The 24,220-nt window shown below is 50.0% G+C and overlaps 1 protein-coding gene across 1 annotated transcript in view; it reads left to right on the top strand.

The window, feature by feature from the left end:
- The window catches only part of CNTFR (ciliary neurotrophic factor receptor), a 197,382-nt gene that overhangs the window by 45,276 nt on the left and 127,886 nt on the right, over positions 1 to 24,220 (top strand). Inside the window, exon 3 of the mRNA XM_031062866.1 lies at positions 6,542 to 6,646. Coding sequence (XP_030918726.1) covers positions 6,542 to 6,646 — 105 coding nt within the window. The remainder of the gene's footprint in view (positions 1 to 6,541; positions 6,647 to 24,220) is intronic.

The raw sequence follows: 24,220 nt of genomic DNA, 5'->3' as shown, positions 1-24,220 counted from the left end.
ATGATGTAGATTGCTCAGCCTCTGAGCCACCGTGGTTTTTCTTGCACACAGATTAGTCAGCTCAGTAGCTAAATATTGGGGCAAACAGTATAAATCCATACACATAAGCCTCCCTGGCTTGAATAGGATAGAAGGATTTAGAAATGGGCTCCGACACCGCTCTGTGTCTTGTCACGGTGTCTGTGGCCGCCTCGCTGACACGACGGATGGGGAAGGCGGCTGCTGCACAGCCCAGGTGGCCGAGGAAATACAGCATCCAGTGCTGCTGGGTCGATGCTGCCATCAGATACAGATGGTGGCAGGAGAGGGAAGGGATCGATGCTGCTCACCTCCCTGCTGCTGGAGCCAGCTGTGTGCCAGCTTGAGCCCGGGGAGGCTGATCCTGTCCCCGAGAGAGCAGAGGGATAACACGGGCTGGTGGGGTTTTACTGGCCTGAAAAGGCTGGTGTAGCTGGTACCTGCCCTCTATCCCAGCATCTGTGCCAGGGTGGTGCTGGCAACCCCCAGGGAATGTGACCTGTGGGAGAGAGTTTGTACTAGCACTGGACTGACAGCAGGTTTTTCTTAAGCTCTGAAGCAGAAGGATTTAAATCTTTTATTTATATGTCTGGTCAAGTCTGTCAGAGTTGTGTCAAATATTTTTGACAAGCAAAAATGCCATTTGCTTCAGCTTAATGAAAAATGATTTTTGTTTTCTGCCCCCTCCAGGAACTAAAGGAATTGTAGTTTCAATTGCAGACCCAAAAGCTCCTCAGGAAAAAAACAACACATCACAAAACAAAACCTAAAACCTGATTGTAGTGAGAGTTGGCTGTTAAAAGAGGCTCTGGGCTGATGTTTTGGGTCTGTGTAAAATGAGGGTCTGGAGAGCATTCAATCATATGGTATCTCCTTTTATGACGCTTTCTGGGCATATTATTCTAATGACGTTTAATGGCACTGATTTCTTCATCTTAACCAAGTGGGTCTTTTCCCAGTCCCACATCATTTTAATTTGTTCTCCTTCTGAGAAGCATGAGAGCTGGGACTGGCTTGACTTGGCACAGAGGAGGAGCTGTGTTGGTGTTTGTCTCATCCCTCCTGGTGGGGATGCATCTGGCTGTCTAAGGCTGAGGGTTGCGTGGAGGCAAAGCTTGCATCAGGACCAGCACTTGTCCAAAGACCTGTTCTCGAATGTTCTTTACTCCTCTGGAAATAATTTGTTTTCTGTTGTTTAATAGGGAGCAGCTTGGACATTATGTTTTGGCCAATACAGTGTGCCTAGCCCAAGGTCCTCTAACTAAGTAAGCCCTGCCTCCTCCTTCTTCCCAGGCTGAAAAGCCTTGGTGTTCTTGGAATGCCATGATGCAGAAGACACTTTGTTCCCCTTCCCCTGTGCCTCTACTCCCTCTCTGGGGAGGACCAGAACTGTGTGTGGTGACCAAGTGACAGTCGCATGGTGGACTTCTGCAGTGCCACACGGCCTGGTTTGGGGCAGAGTGCTGGACTCTGTGGCATAGGTCATCTCCACCTCAGGACATGGGTACAAGTCCTGCTGAGGAATGCAGGATGGATCTGTGTCTGGATTTTACCTGGTCTCCTCACTGAGTGAGATCTGGGTTGAGATTCAGCCTGGGTCACAGCTGGCTGTGGAGAAGATCTGGTTGCCACAGCTGGAACTGCACATGGATCCCTTCAGTTGGCTGGGCAGTGTGGGCACAGACGCAGATACTGCAGGCTTGGGGAAAAGATTGAATGTCCCCCACACCCTTTTTCCTCTTCCTTCCAGAGTTTCAATCAAGGCTTGCTTTGCTTATGCCCCATCTTTGGACACAGATCTCCTTTCTCCATAACCTAGCCCAGTGCTTGGTAAGAGAGGCCCTTTCTTGGGTGCCAGCTGCGAGGAGGGTAGCGCAGTGGGGCAAGCTGACAAACACTCTGCTCATCCTGAGCTGTTTGTCTGTGCATCCTGACTCAAGATCAAGCTGTCACAGCCCCGTTCCCTGCCTTGTGTTGCTTCCCCTGGGAGCTGTCAGGAGGCTGCTGGAGCCATGCGGTAACATGGGTCTCGGGGAGGCAAGCAAGGTCAGATGTCTGCTCAGAAATGAGATTGGCAATGATGCCACAAGTGCTGACAAATGGCCTGTCATTAATCTCTGACTCATGGCAGCGGAGAGGGCAGCAGTGGAAGAAACCCATGAGGTCACTGGCAGCCTCTCTCCCATGGGACCTGCACACAACTTCCACCCTAATCCTTTCTGCATGGGGTGGGCTCGTCCCTGGGATGGGAGGGGGTTCTTTTCTTACACACCTGCCCCGAGTTTTTGTGTTTGTGTACAAGTGCAGGGCACGACTCCAGACGAGCTGCAGTCAAGGCCCTAAGCACCTGGGAACTGGCACAATCATACAGTCCCTGTGGAACTGGATTTTGGCTTGTGGCATAGCTCTGGCTCAGCACTGGTGCAAACAGGATGAGGGTTGAAACAAAGCTTGTGTTATCAGTGTGTTGCAATACCGTTGTGAGACACGAGGTGCTGTGCTGCTGGGAGAGGCTGCAGGGAGCTGGGGGGGACCAGACTGGGATGCTCAAACCCTGGCTGTGCTCCCTCATCCTGGAACATTGCTGGGGGCTGGGTCTGCAGGGTGCTCAGCCCTCTTGCAGAGCAGGCTTCCCTCCTCTCCTGCTCTTTGTGTCTCTTCTCATGCTTTTTGTAGAAAGGAGGGTCTTTCCTCAATTGCAAAATACTCCTTGGAGGTTATAGCCAATCAGACAGGACTTTCTGTGGTAGTGGATGTTGGTGGAGATGCTGCACTCCCTGCTCAGCCACGCTGGTGAGCTGCACAGGGCTGAGCTGCCTTTTGGGTCAGCTGTTGGTGCTACAAGTACAACCTTTGCCCACGAGCAGGGAAGAGGTGACTTTCTCCTCTGGATTATTTGGGGGTTGCTTCCGTCTCTTTTAGGACATAAGGAGACATGGTTATTCCGCCTCAACTCACTCCAGATGCTTGAACCTCTCAGTGTGCACTGAGGAGTGGATGGGCAGCAGAAGGCAGAGGCTGCAGTGTGGGAGGGATTTCTGTCCCTGGAAGGGCAGGGGAGAGGGGTGCACTGATAGGGATGAGGAGGTGCTGATTTTGGAGAGTGAGGGCTACCAACACTCCAGGCTGCTGCAGCAGTGGCACAGCCTGAGCTGTGCCTCTAGGATCTTCCCCCTCTGCCTCTGCTGAGCTACGATTTAATTTTTCACTTTTCTTCCATCCCCTCTTAACTGGAAGAAGTCCTAAATAAAGTTGCTGTCACTTTTATTTATGGGCACAGAGGAAGACACGGACAAAAAGCCTGTGTGCTCCTGACAGCTACAAAGCATCCGGCTGTTTTTCCTCGCTTGCCTTGGCGAGGCAATCGATCTGGGCACAGGCAAGCACCCTCCCTGGATGCATGGGCTCCCACGTGCCCCTGCCCAGGGCACCCACGAGGATGGATGGGAGGGGGCTCTGCATCCTAGGTCTTGGCTCTCAGGTGTTGCAAAGCCAGGCTTGTCTGGGAATACCTGTCCTAAAATCATGGACCCCTGAAAACAGATGCATGAACACGCCTGCATTAAGAATCCATCACAGGCTTCTTGTCTCCATCTTGATTGGTTCCAGTGAGGTCAACTTTTTTTAATAACTCCTGGACTTCAGCAGGGAAAACTATTTCCTTCAGGAAATAATATAATTAAGGCTGCCTGACACTTCTGATTATAAGCCCCTGTCTTCAGTTGCTTGAAACTACGCCAGCCTTTAACCATTTGGACTGAAACTTCACATGTCTCTGCCTCCGGCTGAATTTTTTTGGAAAATTTTAGCAAAGAGAGTTTTAAGCTGCTCTCAGAACAGGGTTGCGGGGGAAAAGACATTAGTTTATCCACAGTTAAAAAAAAAAAAAAAAAAAAAAAAAAAAAAAAAGAAACAGAAAAATTCTTGCAGTTGTGCTGAAGAAATTCCAGTATCTTTGTGCTGTGAGACTGAACCTGACAGTTTTGGGGAAGGTTTTGAGCCAGGCATCAGGGTTCTGCTTGTTGCTGACGGCACAGAAATCCGCCTTCCCCGCGCCAAGTGGCGAGGCTGTGAATCGCGGGCTGTGTGGGTGTGTGACCCACGGCGTGTGCGGGGCTGTCCCCGCAGCAGGAGCTGCCCTGCAAAACCTGTGCCCCCAGCTCCTGCAGGGAAGCCTCACTGCTGGGAAATGCTGGGCCCCTTCTGCTGGTGCAAGTAAAATTCGTGGATCCCTGACCAGCCTGTGCTGGAGAGAAAGATTTTTGGCAAATGATGTGTGTTTGGATTTTATTTTTTTTCCGTTAAGCAAGTGGTTGAGTTATTCATTAGCCCTTGCTGTGCCATGCGGATGCATCATGGGGGACACGCAGCATGCCATGAGTGCTGGGCTTCCTCCAGCATTTTGCAAGGACCTGTTTAAAAAGTTAGTGCTTTTGCAGGCAGGTTTCTCTTAAGTCAGCTTGTTGCTACAGAAGTGGCCAAAGCAGGAGAATTTCTGTGGGGCAGCCCAGACAGGCCCTATAAAACAGGTGTCACACTGATGATGTGCCATGACCATGGCATTGCTGATGTCCTGGTGATGCAGGGTGAGCTCAGCACTGATGCAAGCCCTCCTGCAGGGACCTGACCCAGGACTTGTCCCTGCTCTGTGGCTGATGATATTTGCTCTTATGTGAGCCCACCTGAGCTGTGACCAAGGCTGTAGCATTATTATGGGCAAGCACAACTCACAGATCTTCCCTCTGGCTCAGCAGTAACTCATGCCCCAAGTCAAGTCTTTCAGCTGGTGACCTGTTTTGGACATGCTGAGTTCCTCCAAAATCCAGTTTGACCTCAATTTGAAGCCCCTACAAAAGCAAGTAATGCCTTGATTTCCATGTGGAAAGCTGGGCTGCTGGACCTGTGGCAGGGCTGGCTCATCTGGCTCAGCACAGGGCACAGGGGTGGCAGAGAATGTCAGCGCTTTCCACAGGTTCCAGAGATGTCTCTCAGAAAAGGCACTGGGATTTTGCACTTTGCACCCACAATAATTCACTGTCTCCCTGAGGGTACTCACCGCTAAGCTCAGTCTCTCTTCTCAGGTCCCTGCCAAGCTGGAATTAGAGCCTAGGAGGGTCTCTGGCAGGTAATGATAAATGAGCCTTATCTCTTGCTGTAGCCTGGTCTGCTTTCCTGTTCCACTTCATCTGTGGGTAGGGGAAAAACCCAACACCCCCAACCAAAAATGCTTCCAAAAAATAACCGAAGAGTTACATTTGCATTGCAGAGTGAGAGGAGGCTTGGTGGGGAGCAGCCCCCTCCCCTCCTTGCCAGTCATTCCTCAGCTCTGGGGTGCCTGGCAGAGCAGGTTTTGAATGATGGGGCATTGTGGGTGCTGAGCTTGGGGCAGCTGGAGTTAAATTTCTCGGTGGTTGACACCTGACAAGTGTGATAAATTGCGGCACACTGTGGCTGCCGGCATGACAAACAGTCAGCTCCCCTCCTTGTAAACTCTGGGAAAATTTTGTAATTATTTCCAAGCAGGTGGGGGGGGGGGGGTTGTAGTTTGGGTTTCTGCAGCATCCTCCCATTGGCTTGTCCAGGCTTTGCATGAGGTTCTGGGAGGAACTCTGGCAAAGCTCATCAGCAGAGGGTTGGGTGCTAATTAAAGCCTGTGGTGCTCCAGGCTTAGAGTCACTGTCACCCTTGGGAAAGAATCTCTGCAGGAGTGAGTCCCAGACTTTTCTCTTGCCAGTGGGTTTTGGCTCCTATTTTTCATTTTTAATAACGCAGAGCCACAAGACTTGTTTTTTTATTTTTTTTCTCTTCAAAGCATTTAAAAAGAAGTAGGGAGAGCAACACAACCTCAGCCACAGGAGCTGGATAATGAGCACAGATCTCGACTGATAATTTGTTTGTCTAACACAAAAAGCGTATTTCCTGCTGTAAGGGAGGGCACTACTGGTTACACCAGTGCCTCTGACTCCATCTCCCCAGACAGCGTGTCAGACCTAGCACAGAAAGTCCTCCTCCCGTTTCCAGTCCTTGGTGTCTGTGCTGCAAAGCCATACAGGCATGTTTTCCTCTCCACACTCCTGGATTCAGTGTTAGTGGCCTCTCCCTGCACCGTTTAACACGTGTATGATGCTTTTCAGGATTAGGGCTCAGGCAGCACAAGACCTCACGGGCGAATGCCTTGGTGCCGGGCTGGCAGAGTGGTGCTGCTGTGCTGCTCTGTCTGGGGAGTATTGCTGTCTGCCTTTAAAGAAGATCAGAGATGCCCCATGCTACAGGGGTCTTTTTTCCCCTCTCCCATTTCATGTGTCTGAATCGAAATAATTAAGCAAATACGTGCTTTGGGGCTGGACTGTGACGCTCTTGTGGGAGGGCTCTCATTCTAACCATGTTCGTGTTTGCACCGGTTACCCCCAGCTGTCAGGGCTGGGAAACAGATGCCCCCCTCCTTGGTTCTTTGCTGAACCTGAAGCAATTGGCAGAGTTTCACCTGGTAACCTGACAGGTTGTCTCTTCTGTTTTGTTGAAGAAAATCCCAGATCTGAGCAGCGAGGGTTGGACGAGCAGCCAGGAGAATCGCCCAGGCGTTTATGAGAAGTTGGGGACACCCCAAGGACTCTGGACTGGTGGAGAGGTAAGAGGTGGGTTAAAAACCTTGCTCACCCAGCTTGTCCTGAGTTGGTGGTGTGCTTTGTGGGAGCGTAGGACACGTGTCTTCTGGTGAGGATGGTGGTGTTTATTCAAGTTGGCAAAAGGCTGCTCCTGGCTCTAGCATGTGAGCAGCCTTTTAGCTGCTGTGCAAAGAGGGCGGATGCTGAGAGCGGTTATTTAGGATGTGGAAGGGCAAGTATGGATGAACAGCCTGGAAAATCCCATGTTATGGTCTGCCAATGGACAACTTCTCCAAAAAGAGGTCTCCCACTTGAAAGCCCTTGGGCAGCTCAGAGGTGCACAGTCCAACCACAGTGGCAGAGGTCCCGTGCTGTGGCTGAACCACTCAGGAGCAGGTAAGTGTCACCCAGCCACCTCTTGCAGACAAGCACAACTTGAAGCTCTCATGTCTGCTGGGTGTTTTTTTTTTTCTTTCCTGCCCTGGCAGGCTGCAGCATCAGGGATGAGGTGGGTGGGCTTTGCTTGGAAAGGAAAGCATCCCCTTAGGAGACCATCTCCACCAGCAGCCATGGGCTAGAGGCTGCCCCACCTCTGAGGCCTGCTACATGTGTTCTCAGTATGGGGCTGTGGTAGCACAGTGCAGTTTGAGGAGGGGTTTGGGATCATGTTCTTTGAGCCATGGTGCTGCAGGGAAGAAGCCTGGAGATGGAGCTGCCCCACCTGGGGATGCAGACCCTGCTTCCCCGCCAGGCTGGGGAAGCCTGGCGCTTGCTGGTGCTGTGCCTGAGAAAGGAAAATGATTAATAAAAATTTAACAAGTCTCTAAATGCCAGACAAGGATGTCTTAAGTGGGAATTGTCACCGTTTGACTAGTGCAGCCTCTCACTTAGCTAAAACTGCATGGCTTTAATTATGTTGATCCTAGAAAGCAGTAGCTTACACTGAAGAGGAGAAACTGTTGACCAAAATAGCATGAATGATGAATTTTCCCCGTGCCCTTTCCCTGCCCTCTACCTCTGCATCATGCTTCCCAGAGTTGTTTTGCAGCCCCTTTAACCCTGGATAAGCAGAGTCCTTTATCCTTTGAGCCACAAGCAAGGACAGAAATGCTCCCTGTGTGCACGCTTGATTGTTTGCCCTGGATTTAAAAGGTCGAGGCTAAGGACCCCAGGGGTGGGCAACACCTGATGGAGCCACAATGGGGAGTGGGCTGGGGTCTAGGCACGCAGAGATGCTCTGCAGCAGCAAAACCCTGCCCTTGGCATTGCTCCTTGGTGGCATCCGTGGAACAGCATGGAACAAGGACTCCTTCCCTCCCCATCCTCGAGGTGGATCAGCCCACCCACGGGACTCCTTGCAGCTCTGCAAATAGAGCAGCTCGAGCAGGGTACGTCGCTAATAATACCAATTACTGTTACATGCTGGCTACAAGGTACACTGGCAGTAATGGGATCCTGGGGGGATGAAATGAAAGCGATATAATATGGTGAGATAAATTAGCGTTGTAAAATTAGCCATGGGTCTAGTCAGGGATCTGACAAATGTGTCGCAGCTTTGGTACAAGCTCCGAGCACTGCTGAATTGGATTTAGTGGCCCAGAGCAGAGCAGATGGGAGCAAGAGAAAAAAGAGTTTGAGGGGTCTCCATGCACACGTGCTACCAGTTAATGCTGCTTGTTTCTTCCTCGGATTTGTGCAGTGATACGTCTCCTGACGCCTGCTTGTGCATGGCAGCAGATGAGTAAGAGCCCAGCCCAGATGATGTGCAGCTAGAGGAGCTTGAGCCTGGCAGAGAGCTGGGAAGGGGGTTGGAGAAGCATCAGCAGGCTGGTGCTCCTGCCAGCTTCGCTGCACCAGCTGCTGATCCCTGCCCTGCATCACCGGCTGCCTGTACCAGGTTTGCTCCCAAAGGGTTTGGTGGGATGTGTGGCAGGTATTTGCACAAGTTTTAGCTGTGTAGGAAGGGTAGGAAGCTGGTTTCTGCTTCCTCTGTTGCAGGCTGACTTGTTTTCCCACACCTGGGTCAGAAGGATGTCTGGAGCTGGGCATCCCACAGCCCAGGGACTTTCTCCTGTTGACCAAGGGTGTACAGCCAGCTCTTTCCCATCCAGATGCACACTTTTTTCCTCTTCCTCTGAGGCAGAGGGTGGAAGCCAGGAAATGGGGTTTTGTGCCTTTGTTTTGAGACTTGGAAATGGGTGTGGTCAGTTCCAGTGGGATCCACTTCCTGGTGGCTCATTGGTACAGGCTCCACCGCAGGGATGTGAGCACTCCTGCCCATGAGAGGATGAGAGTCTCTCATGGATTTGTAAACGCAGGATAATTGCATGTTTTATGGCTGACATATTACATTGGATGTGGGGAGAGACAGACATGATTTAGGTCTGGTTTGATAAGGCATGTTCTGTGACTCACTATAATAAAAAAGGGAGAGAAAAATTCTGAATATGCTTTGTAGTGCCCTACAGTGGAGCTGAGGGGGGCAGAGGGATGGCAAAGCCATCTGTGCCATCATAAGAGCAATAGTGGGCATGTGGCAGACGTGTCTGTGGGAGGGAACCAACTTGTCTCATCCCTGGGAATGAGTTTGTAGAGGTCAGGCACTGCAGTTCTGCAGCAGCACCAGCTTGAGAAACGAATGCCAAGGGTTTGTCTCAGCACTGCCCAGAGATTCCCCAGGGAGCTGAGCCAGTTTGTGTGCTGAGCCTGTGGGGACAGAGGAGGACATGAGCTGCACTCTGTGGGAGGTCAGCCTGGCCACTGCCGCTGGTCCCTGCGGCCTCCTGCTGCCCTCCTGCTGCAAGCAGGGCACAGAGTGCAGTGGTGACACACTTCAGGTATATCAGACCCCAGCCAGCCCCACGGCTGAGTTGTCCTGCTAAAACCAATGGGGGGATGAGCTGCAGCAAAAGGAGCCTCTTCCCTCAACTTTCCTGCTGGAGAAGTAGTGGTGTAGGAATGCAGCAGGACACTGAGCCAGCAGCTGGAGTGCCAGTAGCAGCATAAATAGAAATACAACTTCTCAGCTTCTTGTGCAGCTATGATATATCTTGTTTATATTGACTTTCTTAAACCTCTAAAATACATTGTAGATTGATCTACAAATCTGCAAAAAGCACCTTTTTTATTTTTTTTTTTAAGCCTAAAGCAATTTTCTGCCTGCTCCTTGTGGTTGGCTCTGAACAGACACATGTTCTCTTGTCCTATTTGAGGCTGGCATGCTGCCACAGTGGTAGGAAGTTTAGCAATACTTGAGCTGGATCGATTCAAGCCCATTATCTGTGCTGCCTGGGACTTGGTGGTGAAGGGGAAGAAAATATTCTCCCCAGACACATCAAAGCCCTGTGATAAGGACACACAGTTAAGCTCTATTTATAGATGGACAGATGTCTTGCCAAAGCTTTGCTGCTGTCACTTGATTATGCAGTTTTTGAGTGCTTGGATCTGAAGGTGGCTGAGGTGTGTTCCCCCCAGGCACAGCCCCAAGCAGTACAGCTTCTAGGTGGTCTTTTGCCTTCTTTCAAGAAGGGACCTGATGTTTAGATAGTAAGGATGAAGTGGCTGAGAGAGATCTTTTCTTGGAGTTGGTGACCAAGATCAATAATCCCTCATCTTGTTCTTGCATCTGCATAGACCTACAGAGATTTTGGAGCTCCACAGCAGAACTGCTATGGATGTCACATCTGAACATCAGTCAGATGTGTCACAGCCACACATCAGTGTGGCTGTTGAGCTGAGGGTTCATGGGCTCTCAGCTCTGCCACCCTCCCAGCAAAGAGATTTTTTCCTACTGTTCACCCTAAACCTCCCAAGCATCAAGGTGTAGCAACTGGCATGTTGTTTCTCATGAGTTTTCCTTCTTTATCAAGAGCTTTCAAGGATATTTGAATCAGGACCAGTCGTGCAGGCTGCATATTTGGAGTGGTTCCCCAGGCCAAGTTGTCTCAGGTCTTGCAGTGCATGTGCACATACATGTTACATGAGTGTTTGATTTTTGAGGGGATGGTGGAAAGGGTGATGTGAAATGGGTTAGCTAATCCAGATTTTGCTCCTGGTGTGAAGGAGTGCTGGTGCTCATTTCACAGAGCTGTCCTAATTTCCTTCCACACATTGCTCTGTCTCAATAGTCATAAATTTGGCAATGGGAGAAGGGCAAAGGCTTCATTCTGGTTAACCTTGAGTGTTGTTGTTAAAGGTGCTATGCTGGTTTTCTCTTGGTTCTGACCCTAGATAAAGAAGGTAAAATCTTCTCCTAGCATGCAGTGGGAACTTTTTGTTTCAGATATGCCCACTGTCACTTACCTTCTTGCTGTGGTTTGCTGTGAAGAGCCTGGCTCGGTGTCCTCAACAGCTTTCCTGGATATTTCAGTGGCCCTGGCTGAATTTCCTTTAGTTAATTATTTTCTTCTCTTCTCTTATTATAGGTAATAATTCTCTTGGGGCTCCCAAAACTATGGGCAATGTCTTGATGTGGTTCAAGTGCTGTGTGACGTGCTGGCAATGCCTCTGCTCCCACAGCCCAGCCTGCTGCTGATCCCTTTGCTGCCTGGGCAGGCAGCTGGCAGGACCATGCTGGCGCAGAGTAGATGTTCCTATACCACACCAAACCACAGCAATGAGCTGGAGAATTTCACAGAAAGTGCTCTTTTTCAGGCCTCAGTGAATTGTGGCTTCAGGAGGGAAGCTGTTGTATATGGGCAGGTTTGGGAAGACCTGACTTCATTCATTTATTTAACACTTATTAACATTTATTTAATCTTGATCAGGTGCAGGATAGGTGCATGATGGATCCTGGCTGTGGGCCATTCCCAAGGCTGGGAGAAAGGAGATTTCTCTTCCCTGGGGTGTCCAAAATGTGTTCTCCTGCACGGCTCCTGCAGAGCCCTCCGAGCGCTGTTTGGTTTTATTCTGTCTCCAGGGTGCTGCTCAGCCCTGCTCATATATTCCTCTGATGAGTGGGCAAGACAGGAAGCAGATACCTTTGTTACAAAACCACATATGGGCTTTCAGTGGGTGATGATACTTCCCCAAGCTATCTGTCTAGTGAATGCACTTTCCCTCCTGCTTGTTTATATTCACAGGAGTGTTGGCCTAGCTGCTCAGGTGAGCTGTAGATGTCAAGAAAGATGTCAGTATCAGGAGAAGGCTTTAATGCAAGCCTTCCTGCTGTTCTGTGATGGATGGTGGATGACACCCCAATGTGCCAAGAACCAGGGGAGAAGGAGTGGGACATTCTGCTGGGTCTGGAGCAGGAGCCATGGCTGGGAGAGTGGCTGCAGCAGTGCTGGGGGTGACATTTTGCAGCTGGCCCAGGATGCTGATCTACAGTGTGACCAAGCTGATGATTCAGTAGATAAGGGGTCTGATGGAGGCAAGCTGTGTATTCCAATTCAAAGAAATAACCATCAGCAAGAAGGGCTGGACTCCTCTAAAGCCATTTCAGAGGGTGTCGTGGGTGCTGTGGGTCTCATGGCTCCAGGAGGGCCTCGGTGGATGCCGGCTACTCTGCCCAGTAAAGCTGGAAACCTTGGGGCCACAAACATGAGATGCATTTGCCTGGGGTGGCAGCTACCCCACTGAATCCCGGCTCTGAGACATGGGGAACTGTTGTCAGCCTAGTGGAGGGCATATGTGTGTGTACAGTGGGCATCTGTGGCACCAGATGGAAGGGAAAAGTGCAGACCTAGCTCCTTGTAGTCCCCCTTAATGTCCAGGGAGAGTGGCTGGAGGTGGGGATCTGCTGGAGGAGCTGTTCAGCTGTGATGGAGATGGGCAGGATCCCACATCTAGGTGGGAAGAGAAGTGAGGGGCTCCTCTGCACACACCTGGATCCCTTCCATGGCCATGGCACTCCCAGTGTTGGGAGCACCACTAAGGTTGTTCAAAGAGGAAGTAAACGGCAGCACTGATTGCACTCTTTAGCAATGTTTTATTTATTATTTCCCCCTCTAAGATTACTCTTTTTAAGCTTTGGATAGCTCCAGCAAGCCTGGACTGGGGCCCACGTCTCCAGGGCAATTTACAGCACGCACCAGTCCCTCAGCACTCATTACAGCCCCCAATGAGGACACCTCAGTGCTGCCCTTCAGTAAGATCACATATTACTGGCTCTTTTTTCTTTCTCTTGCCCCAAATCATTGCACTTTATATCTAAAAGGAGGGGCATGCAGGTGGGGAGCAGCACAATTTATGGATCAGAGATTTATATGCTGCTGCGACGCTGTATTTTTTCCCCACAGTGACACTTTATTGCCACAAATTACCAAACAGGCAAGGTTATGCGAGTGACAGCAGGCAGAGCTGTAAAGGACAGGAACAAATGGCAGCAGGAAAAGTACCCAGAGGAGAGGGGGAGGTCTGGCAGAAATAAAAGAAGGCGGGACAAGCATCAGAAATCAGTTTGCCTTACAGTGGGATATATGGGGGAAACCTGGGAATCAGTATGCCATCTCTGGTACATGGGCATGACATGGGGATGGGAGAGCAGCTGGTGGTCTGGGTTGGGATTCAGTAAATCCTTTGTTTTTAACTTTCTTTTCCTCCCCCCTCACCCTAAACATTGCCAGGTCCTTCCCTTCTGCAGGCTGCTTCTTTTCCTTTTTTTCTTTCATCTTTTTTTTTTGGCTTTTTTTTTCTTTAGAAATGGCAGGTTTGTAGTTGTTGGTTTTTTCCCCTGTCTTCAGGGTGGTATCTGCAGAGAGATGTGGGGATTCCTAGGAGGTGATGGCATTCAGAAGGTTATTAAGAAGTGTTTTGCTGTGCAAATGCTTGCTATATTTTCTTACTTTATGGTTGTGGAGGGTGCAAATATCCCAGTGTTGCCCCTTTTTGGGGGGGCAGCATGGTCACTTATCCTCGTCTGTATAAATACATTCAATATCCTTGATGGTGTATGGAGGACAAGTACCAGGCCTTAGGCAGAGGAGTGTTCAAGACATTCTTTGGCTTTGGTTGAGCGACTCTGTCTGCATCCACTCACCCAAGTTAGATCAGCTTAAGTTCAAACAAACGTGAAAACTGACAGGCTGGAGTTGGCAGAGGTATTAAGGGTGCCTTTGAGCCGGGAATGCTAACTCAAAGCTGACGGGGAGCTGTCACTCTATTATTCTTGCAACAAAACACTACTGGCGGAGCTGAGAGCCTCAAAGGCTCTGGAGCCACAGCCAAAATTGCATTTAACTTGCAGAAATGTGCTGCAGCCATGGAGCTCACCATGCCAGCCCCAGGGACAGTGAGCAGTGACATGTTCCCCCCTTGCTGGCAGCACAGAGGGGATTCGGGAGCACCTCTGCACCACACTGGACCATTGCACAGGGCAATTTGACTTGTCTGTTCCCATGCTTGTAAAAGATAATTTCCATTGAATCCCAATGCCATAAGCCAGGTATTTAATCTTGCTTGAAGGGAGCATGTCTGAACCATGCAGGGCATCACAAACAATGGTAAGCAATCAATAGGCTAAATCCTGAGGTCTCTTACCCAGACTTTGCTGGAGTAAAGGTTGACAAAGTGCTGAGTAGTTACTCCAGACTTCAGCCTTGAGCTGAGGGCAGAAGTGATTGACTGATTTATTGATGATGCATTTTACTATGAATCTAGCCTGTCTGTTAGTCACAAATGCTCATTTAAGCATAAATCGTGGTCTGCCATGAGCAGATAGCTTCTCCTGCAGCAGAGCTGGGCAGAAAGATTTTAGATGAATGGCTTATTTGGTGAAAAATAGTTTTGGATCAACGCAAATAGCTTGTGTTTCTGTGTTGTGCTTGGCAAATAGCTTCACAGAAAAAAGTGAAAGCCCACTTGTGAAAAAGATGAAGAGCTGGATTCTGACATGATGTTTAGATCTCCTTTCCGACTGGTTTTAGGTTTTCTTCCCAAATCAAAAAGCCAGACAAGTTTCAGAAGATTCCTCTGAAACACTTTTTCCTTGCCCTCTGAAGCCCTTTTTCCTTATCCTCTGTTCCTGGCTTCTGCAGCAAAACGAGCGACACACAGCACTTCTAAAACCTGACGCTTACTCTCTGTGAACCCACACCTCATTTATTTTTGGTTGGCCCAGCAGCATGAGGGCTCAGGCTCTGGCAGGCATTCATTCACTGCTGCTGAGCTGTGGTCTGGGATGTGTAAGACTGCTGGATTTGCTGCCCTGATGGGGGACAGGGCTTATCCTGCCTTGATGGAGCCTTGGAAGGTTTGGAAGAGGGGTACAGCAGCCAAGAACACTTCAGCTCCAACGCAAGGCTAGGCAAAGCATTAGCTGTTCCTGCTGCACAAGACTGTGCAAACCCTTTAGAGGTGTCTGTGGTGTCACCTTCGCCCCAGACTCTCAGCAGGTGGGGTGTGGCTTGCTTGTTCCCCTGTTCTTGAATCGCCACCCTTATTTTGATTCCTTAAGAATAATTTCTTACTATTCAGGAATAAAACCATGCTACTCAATCACCTCCATAGCTGCTTTTCTTTGTCATAATGTTGCTTTTTCTTTGTTTTGAGCCTGGCTGCTGCTGGCTACATCTGCTGTGTCTCCCGGAGCCTGTGCTTACCGTGGCAGCACGTGGGTGCATCCGCAGTGGATGCTGTAGGAAACCTCTCAGACAGATTTGTGCATGTGTATATGCCTCTCTCAGTATTTCCTGTTAATTAATGGACACTGGAGTCTGTCGCCTGTAACAGCACTCACTGGCGGGTGATAAATTGTTTGTATGACAAGATGGCAGTGAAAGCCGGGCGAGCTGCGGCTGTCGGCGCTGGGGTTGGGAGCCAGGGGGGAACGGCAGTCAATAACTGGATAGGAAGAGGGATGGTGAAAAGCCCAGCAGCTGATTGCAAGATCCCTGAGGATTCCTGCCTGCTTGTGCTGCAGGAATCCTTGCTGTGGGCTCCAGCAAAAGGGCAGCGGTGCTGCACCAGACCCCATGCTTAACTGGCACCCCCCAGCCCTCTTGATGCTTTTCGGTGTGAAGGGAGGAGGAGGAAGGGTCTTATGCCATCCCTACTCCACAGGGATGGATGCTGGCTAGAGCCTGTAAGGATACACTTGGAGGAACCTCTCCTGACCCACACTGGGTTTTGCTGCCTCTCATACCACAGAAGAGGCACCATGCTAGGGCCTGGGTTCTGTTCTTCTGCAGAGTTACAGCTTCCAGCAAACCCTGCTTGGTAGACGGAGTGCCCTGCAATGCTGCCAGCACCAGAAATCCCTGACATGCTTTGCCTGCTGATGCCAGCATGCTAATGCTGGCACAAGGGTTGGCTAGGCATCTCTGTGTGGGACCAGTGGTTTTGGTGACCTTGATGGGCAGCCTTTGTGGCAGCAATTGTGTCTACACCACCAGTAATTGGGTTTAAAACGGCAGCAGGTGGTGGTTGAGGTGCTGTGTTGCAGAGCTTACAAGGCTCCATGAATGTGTGAAGTGTGGGGCTGGATGTGATGGATCTGGGCTTCTGCTGTTCACAGCATTTTCAGCTTGCTCAGTTGTGGTTCTGGGCCCAAACTGAGCCCACACTGCGAGCCCTGCATAGGAGACTCACCCTAGGAAAACAGCACTGGCACCAGAGTCCAGCCTCCTGGGGAGTAGACGTGGACTGACATGGCTTCTTGCTGCATTCCCAGTGGGACTGGTCCCTATCCCTGCTCTGCGTGCTGTGCACTGTAAATCCATCTCCATTCCAGCTGGCACGCTGAAGCTGGGCTTTAGTCGCCTCTTCTGCTCATTGGGACTCCAGCAGTCAGAGCAGGGATCCCATTCAGGAGGACAGTGTGGGATCTCTGCTGCCGTGGGACCTGTTGTGCTTCCCACAGTGCAGGGGGGACAGTCTGCATTTACTGGGAAACGGAATTATCTGCTTCCCCAAGTGGGGAAAATAATAATAATAAAAAAAGTGCCTTCCACTAGGTCATGAGCCATTACCTCGAGGGGCCCTTCATCAGCTGATGAATTCTACTTAATAAAATAAATACTGAGAGAAAATGTAATTGGATTTCATTTATTACCCAGTTCCGCCTAGCAGCCCCAGATTATACAAAAGCAATTAGAGAAAGCTCTCCATTAATAGCTATCTTCAAGCCGCCCAATGGGTTCATTCCATCAAACCTTCTGGCTTGTGTAATTTCCTTTCTTGGAGCTCGCTCCTGGCCGGGGGAGGATGTGGGGTGCGCAGCGCCATTGCCAGCAGCCTGTAAACAAAAGCAGCCCTGTCTCTAACATTTGCACAGGCATCATCTTCCCAAGCATGTGGCTCAGCCAAAGGGTATCCTGGTTTAGGGCAAGAAGCCAGGGCACCTGGGCAGTTTGGCTGCAGTCTAGGGCTTGGTTGTGCCTTCCCCGGGATGAGAGCATCCTTCCTCCGCTGGCATTGCCACGCGGCGAATCTGTGCTGCTTGGCAGAGGGTGGGTGTGCAGGGTCCCACGGGGGCATCAGGTATAAAGCTGTCCACCTGAGGGCCTGGCTGGTTCTCTGATGCTATTTTTTCCTGTAATGCCAGCAGGTTGCATCCCAGCTTCTGTCTCTGGCGCCTTGCAGGGACACACAGTGCAATAGTTCTGCTTCCTTGGGTTTTTTTGCTAGGAGCACAAGGAAAGCTTGGTAAAACTTGCTAAGGTTGGGTGGAGGAGGATGTCTCATACTATCTCCCTGAAAGTCTTATGACAAAACAGCATGTTTGAGGATCCTCACCAAGCACAGGCAGATGTCTGGCACCTGTTGTCACTGAAGACAATGGCAGGTTAATCTGCAGCAGAGGTTTAATCTCTTATCTTTTCTCATAATCCCTGTTTACAGTGGTGGATGAGGAAAGACAATTACAGTGGAGAAGGGAGCTGGGGGGAGAGATGCTGAATGATCCTGGAGGATGGTTAGGGAGGAGTGGTCCGTGGTGGAAGCAGAAGGGGATGTGCACATCCCTTGTGTGTGTAGCATGGGTGTGCACAGCCCTGAGAGGGTGCAGCCCTCTCCCTCACTCTTCCAGCACTTGAAACCCTTGAGGAAAATTGTCTGGCCATGCTGCCTGCTTTTGGCCCAGTCTCATTTATGAAGGGACCACATTTTTGTTCCACCACAGCAGATGCAGGGCTGGAGGGACAGAAGGGATTTTAAAGGTTGGTTCCCTTTCAGTGTGGAGGAGGAGGGAGGGCTTGAGGAGCCAGAGGTTCTTATCTCCTGCCTGGGGCTGACATTGTCTTCTCATCCTATTGGCACTCTGGGCAGAAGCCAGCACCCTTCCTCAGCTCAGACAACCAGATCTGTTCCAGCTGATGCCTTGATGGAGCCAGAGTGGTTCATCAGAGATATACCAGTGCCTGTCACTCTTGGGAACCTACACTGGCTCTGGCATCTTTGTATTTACCCTGCTGTAGTCTCTCCCCCGCTGTCCCTTGCTGTCCCCTTTCCTGTCTCACTTTTCATCCCCTCCCTTTCATGCTGTAACCTCCCTGGCACAAGGCTGGGGTGAGAGTAACAGCACAGCCAGGAAGGAGCTGATATTTAGTTTCAGACAAGAAACAACATAAGGCGTAATGCAACCGGAAAGGTGAGGGCAGATGGAGAGGGCCGGCAAGGCTGTGTGGCTCTTCATCTTCATTACAAGGCTGATGTCTGTGGTCTTGCTTCCGTGCTGCTTGCCAGCAAGGGAGGGATGGCTAGCAAGCAGAGATGTGCAGGGAGAGCTCTGTTTGCAGGAGGTGAGGCTGATCCTACTGGATGGTAGGGAGAAAATCAGAAGGGGATTTACTGGGTGAGGCAAGCATCGGAGTAGGGGGGTGCACGAAGGTGATGTGGTGGAACACCCAAAAGGGACAAAGAGGGATGCTCTTCTTCATGGGAGATGGCAAATGCCTCGTAAATGCAAACTGCCTGCTCACTCTGGGTACTCACTCTGGAGAAAGGAGAAGCAGAGTGTTTGAGAGCATAGGAGGGGAGTGGTTGATGCTGATATCATCAGCAGGGGAGGCAGGAGATTAATCTTGGCTGGAGAGATGGAAGGTGGTAAGGGGGTACCTTGCTCAGAGGAGGAAGAATTAGAGCAGAGATGGTGAAACTGTGGGTCTGAGAAGAGTGCCTAGGTGTGGAAGAAGGTGGAGACCTTTCTCGCATGGCATGAAAGATGTGCAAAACTCAGACACTGACTGTTGGGCTGCCACTGATGCTCCCTCCTTCCCAGAGCAACATCTTGTCTTTGGCCTGAGGGTTAACCTTGGACTCAGTTCTGAGATGACAGAGAAAACTCCAAAAGAAGTAAATCCAGCATCCAAAGAAGAGTGGGGACTTGAAAACTGCTTTTTTCCAAGCCACCCAACAGCAGTGACCACATGAAACCTTCTTTTTTTACCTCACCGTTTATTTTTTACAGGGGTCTTTTATTTATACCCCCTTAACATCCCTGCTGTTAAAGCAGCCTTATTAGGATGCTGCCCTTCACCAAGGAACTCTGCTATCGAAAAAGAGCATTAAAGATTCAACAAATAGCTGAGAATTGGGATTGATCCTAACCTCCCATAAATGGGAGTACCTTCCCCCATTAATCAGCCTTGGTTTTCACTTACAGGATGATGGCCTCAGTGCTACACTTCTTCAGGACTAAAAGCACGTTAAATATTTATCACAGCTGAGTATTCACTTCCCCCACTATTGCCAACTAAGATCCACTGCTTAAGCCTGCGTTGGCTTGACAGGTTGTGTAGTGAGGTGGCATGCCATTAGGAAACCTCTTGTGCCAACGTGCTCTACTCATTTGCTGTGCTAAGCACAAAGAGATGGTGGCATCTCTCATCTCAAAGCACGGTCAGCATGGGACTGTATTATAAAGCCTCTCTGCTGGCGTTTTGCACTATTAAATTAAACATACTAGGGATAAGATGCTTGTATCTACTCTTTAGCAGAAGGCTGGATCATCCACATTCCTCCAGGTCTCTTTTAACCTTAAAAATAGGATTATCGAATCCAAACTTCTCTGTAGGAGTGGCCCTCTGTCTGTGCTGAGGCTTTGCCCCATGCCAGGGCCTTCATTAGCAGTTCAGTGTGGGGCTGTTTACGTTGCTGTGCCTGGAAACATTTCCCAGTTTATGACCATGCACTCTCCTCTGCTGAAAGGATGAGGCAGCACTCTCTGCCTTTCCTTAGGGTGCTGGGAGGCTTGAAATGATGACAGGGCGTTCAATGATCCAATTATTGGTCTATACATATGTAGATACATTTTTGCTAATTGTGCCAGGTGTGCCCGTAGTGTTTCAGACAGCAGCTATTTTAGGAGCATCTCTGGAAGCTGCCTTGCCATTTTGCTCTCTGATTGTGTGCTGGCATTTCTTAAAAGGTAGCACATGACTTTGAGAGTTCCTGACGAACCTCAGAGGTTGGAGAAAGCATGAGCTGCTCCCTAGATGAGATGCTGCTGAGAGCAAACCCTGAGCCACGATGGGAGCAGTTTATCTGCTGAGGAAAAGCTCCCTGCGATGTCAGGTGGAGTTTAACTTCTGCACCGGGGCTCAGCACAGACTTCACTTGGCCAAATCCAAGAGCTGAGATTGAGCTGTTGTTGCTGGGTTAGTGCTTTTTTTTTTTTTTTCATTTTCAGCTTGTTGGTTTGGCATCATCATGATGCATGTCCCCATCTTGGCACCCACCTCCCGCCACCCCCAGCTCCAGTTCGAGCTGCTGATGTGCGCAGCCTGGCTGTAGCGTTTACATGTACAGGCGCACAATGTGTTTCATTATCCTTGTCTCAAACTTGTTTTGCTGCTGTCACGCACCAGAAAAGTTAAACACGTCTGATCAAAGGCATGTAAACACAGCTTCAAAACAAATGCCCTCGAGTCCTGCCAAAAGCACAGAGCTGTCTCCGAGCAAATCACGTCTCGTATTCCCCTGCCTGTGCCTCCTGCTTCTCCGAGAGGGTGTGCGATGCCGTCTGATCTCCGGGAGCCTTCTGGGCTGCTGTTTGCAGCGTGGAAGGGTTGCCCACTGAGAGGATTTGCACCAGCGAGGCAGCTGGGAGGAGAGCAGAGCCTCAGCCTCAGAGCAGGAGGGAAAACTTGCTGCATCCTTGCACGTGAGCGGCAGCAAACGCCAATGCTCTGCAGCTCTGGTGGGTTGAGGCAGAGCAAAGCATGATATGAATTGGCTGGAAATAAAGGTGCCAAGTGTGCTTTTCCCAGGTCTGCCCTCGTGCTCCATCTGGTGTGTTACCCTGATGCAGTAGCTGTAGGACCAAGAGCGCCCAAGGCTACTACTGCCTGTGCTGCCCGGGCATCACTGCGTTTGGGCTTGGCTTGAGGGAGAATCAGCCAATTGCATCATTTGTGAGATGAGAGGGGCCGGACTAAGGGTCTGGGGATGGTCCTAGACCAGGAGATGCTTCTGTTCTGCTGGGTTTCCAGCCCTTGGGGGCGCACGGAAGGGTGAGGTGAGGTGAGATTTGCATCCCTGGCTCAGGGACTCTGATGTCACTTGATTTCCCATGAGATTGATAAAAATAGGGAATTCTCTATAGTGGCAGACAAGTCAGGTTTTCATCTTAGTACAGCTTTACAGAGGGCTGGATATGCATCTTAAGTAGGAATGGAAATCTTTGGGCTTTTGCAGCCTCTGAGGGCAGGTGTTTTCAGAAAACACTGGTTCCTTTCAAATCTGCCAAAAATCTATTCACAGCTTGGCTACCAGTACGGCCAGCAAATAGTTTGGGAATTCATGAGCTTGTGAACTGACCCGGACTCTGCAAATGAGTTGCCCAAGGTCTTTGCCAAATGCCTTTGAATAATGGACATGTCAGAACCAGATGGGGTTGCAAATGGCAGGTTATTAGTGCCCGGTACCGGTGCCAAGCAGTGCTGCACGTGTGTGCAAGCACGCAGTACGGGCAGGGCTTGTCCCTGGAGCGAATGGAGTAGCTGGGTTGCTGCAGGTAAGATGATCCAATGGGTCTCCTTCAAGCCACCTAATTGCATTAACAGGGGAGATAAAATCTCAGTCATCCCCCACATTGCTGCTGGACGGTCGCAGGCAGGCTGTGAAATGCCCTGCAGGCAGTGGGGACATGGTCAGAGGTTAACGATGGTGTCAACCTTCATAAATCATCCCTAATGAGACCTGGGAAAACGTTGGGTTGCAGCTCTGATGCATGGCTTGGCTGCGTTGTCTTCGCTTTACTTTGGGCTTTTTCTGCCATTTGGTTTCCAGGGTTATCTGTGCGAAACCTTTGTGAGGCTGAAGGCACTGGAGGCTTTCCTGCGTGGCAAGGAGTCCTGGGCTCTGCTCCTGGCACAGGCAGGCTGATGTGCTGCAGAATAAATACATTTCCCCCCTTTAATTTTCCCTAAGGACAAGTTCACATGTCCCTAGGGTACCAGAAATCTCGGGCTGGAGGGCACTGCCTGTGTCCTCGTGTGGAGGAGCAGTGTGCTCCGCGCTTGCTGATGCTGTGGGGTTGGGATGCCTCCAGGTAGAACCCGAATCATGAAGTCCGGGTGGTCCAGTGCCGCCTCTGGGCATCATTCTGGTCAGACAAAGGGCTGCAGGGCTCTCTCTCAAGCTTTCCTCCCAGCCCTTCTCACCTGCACTGGAACCACTTGATGGGGATGTCACGAAATCCAAATGCTTCGTCTGGGAGAATCCTGTGCAGGAAGCAGGACTCCGGATAAGTTGTGCAAGGTAGGAAGATGGAAAGGGGTTATTAATGTCCCCACCAAAGGCTGCCTCCGGGGCTGGCAGTGGTGGGCTGCTCCAGGCTGTGTGTGGTCCCTGCAAAAGCTGCCAGACACCGGCCGGGACACTGGGAGGAGTGAAGCAGCATACAGTGAATACTCCCTCCGATTTATTATTTATAAAGTACTGTCACAGCTCTGGAAGTGTTGGGACTCTCAGAAAAGCTGTAGGAATGTACTAATTAAAGAACACAATAGGAATGTAAATTGGGAAAGCTCCCTAGGGGGAAGCAGCCCTGGGGGGAGCTAATTTGCCAGTCCCCACTCCTCCCCTGCAAACTGGCTGAGACACTGGAGCAATTAAGGAGGAATTTGAATGTTAAATATAATCTGGAATTGTGTTTTTGTCTTTTTTTTTTTTTTTTGTAATTGGTTTATTTTTCTCTTGGGTAACTGTGTTACCAATTCTGTAATCGCAACTTTAACCCTCTGTTCTGCTAAAATAGGGGCTTTTTGTGGGATTTTTTGTGAGGGGTGGTGGTGGTGTTGGTCTTTGTTGTTGGAAATAAATTCAGGTGAGTCTGCCAGCACCAAGGTGGCATGTCACCTCCTTGTGTGATGAAGGATATATGGTCCCAGGGCAGGGCTAACATTAGCTGATCTGGTAAGAGACAGTCCCTAACTCTGAAATAATGGAATCAAAGAATGGTTTGGGTTGCAAAGGATCTTAAAGATCATCTTATTTCAACCCTGCCATCGGCAGGGACACCTTGCACTAGACCAAGTTGCTCAGGGCCACATCCAGCCTGGCCTTGAAACACTTACAGAGATGGAACATCCAAAACTTCTATGGACAAACCATTCCAGGAATAAAGTACTGATTGTCAGAGCTGTCTCCTGAAATCCATCCTAAAAATATGGCTTTTTTGGTTGGTCTTTCTTCCTGCCCATTTCTCTTCTGTGTGGCTTGGCTTACTCATTGGGCTGTTTTCACTTGTCTTGCCCTGCTCAGGAAATACATTTATTTGGTGTCACTTGAGCTGTGGCCCGTAGAGTGGTCTCAGGGTATTGGCTGTGACTTATTTCTCTTTTCCTGTCAACTTTTATACAGTCCAGGGTGAGAAGACAAATGTAGAGACTGTCACAGATGTGAGGTGAAGTAAAGACATGCTGAGGCTATGGTGGTCAGCAAGGGGTGGCCATCAGCTCATGTGCTGCTTGGTGTTGGGTTCACAGGTCAGCTGTCTCCCTGTGTCCAGGCATGCAGCTGAGCAAAGGGCTTGTGTTCTTGGGCTTTGGAGTTTTTTCTTTCCTTTATCTATAGCACACACTTCAGTGTGCTGTTTACTGCAGGGTCTTCAAAGCTTGTAAAAGAGCTTTGAGAAGAAAAACTGGTGTGGTTGTAGCTGGCATTGTTTGTGATGGCTTGGTGTTGGATCATTTTAAGATGGTGTTCTTAGGCAGGCAGCAACTAGTGTGTTGCAGGGTCCTCCTCCCTCTCTCATTTTTATCCTTCTGATTAGCTTGAATATTTATTACATTTTATCAATAGGCATTAGTTGCCTGAGATTCTCATCCATCGCTAGCTACCGTTTGCAAGGGTTTGAGAGCTCTCAAAGCCGAGACATTGGAAAACATCATAGATGCAGATTCATGTGATAATGAGAACTCTCAGGGCAGTAGGATTCTGTCTGCCTGTAGGGGCTGACGTGCTCTGGATAAGCTAATGCTTTGTGATAGAACAGCATCCCTAGTCCTAACCCTGAAAACCCTGAATTCAGCCTTGCATGGGGCTGCAGAGCATCCCTCTTTCTCCCAGGGGTATTGGAAGGGAAGCCCCCACCCACACACCCTGCTGCAGCTGGAGATTTCTGCTGCCCCCAGACCAGGCTCCATCCTCAGGGTCAAGCCACAAAACCCCATGACCTCCTTGCTGTGGCTGGGCCCTGACAGGCCCGCGGGGCT

This window comes from Geospiza fortis, unplaced genomic scaffold, assembly GCF_000277835.1.
Source record: "Geospiza fortis unplaced genomic scaffold, GeoFor_1.0 scaffold878, whole genome shotgun sequence".
NCBI lineage: Eukaryota > Metazoa > Chordata > Aves > Passeriformes > Thraupidae > Geospiza > Geospiza fortis.
Note: the sequence above shows the minus strand (reverse complement) of the source record. Positions and strands in the feature narration are given on the sequence as shown.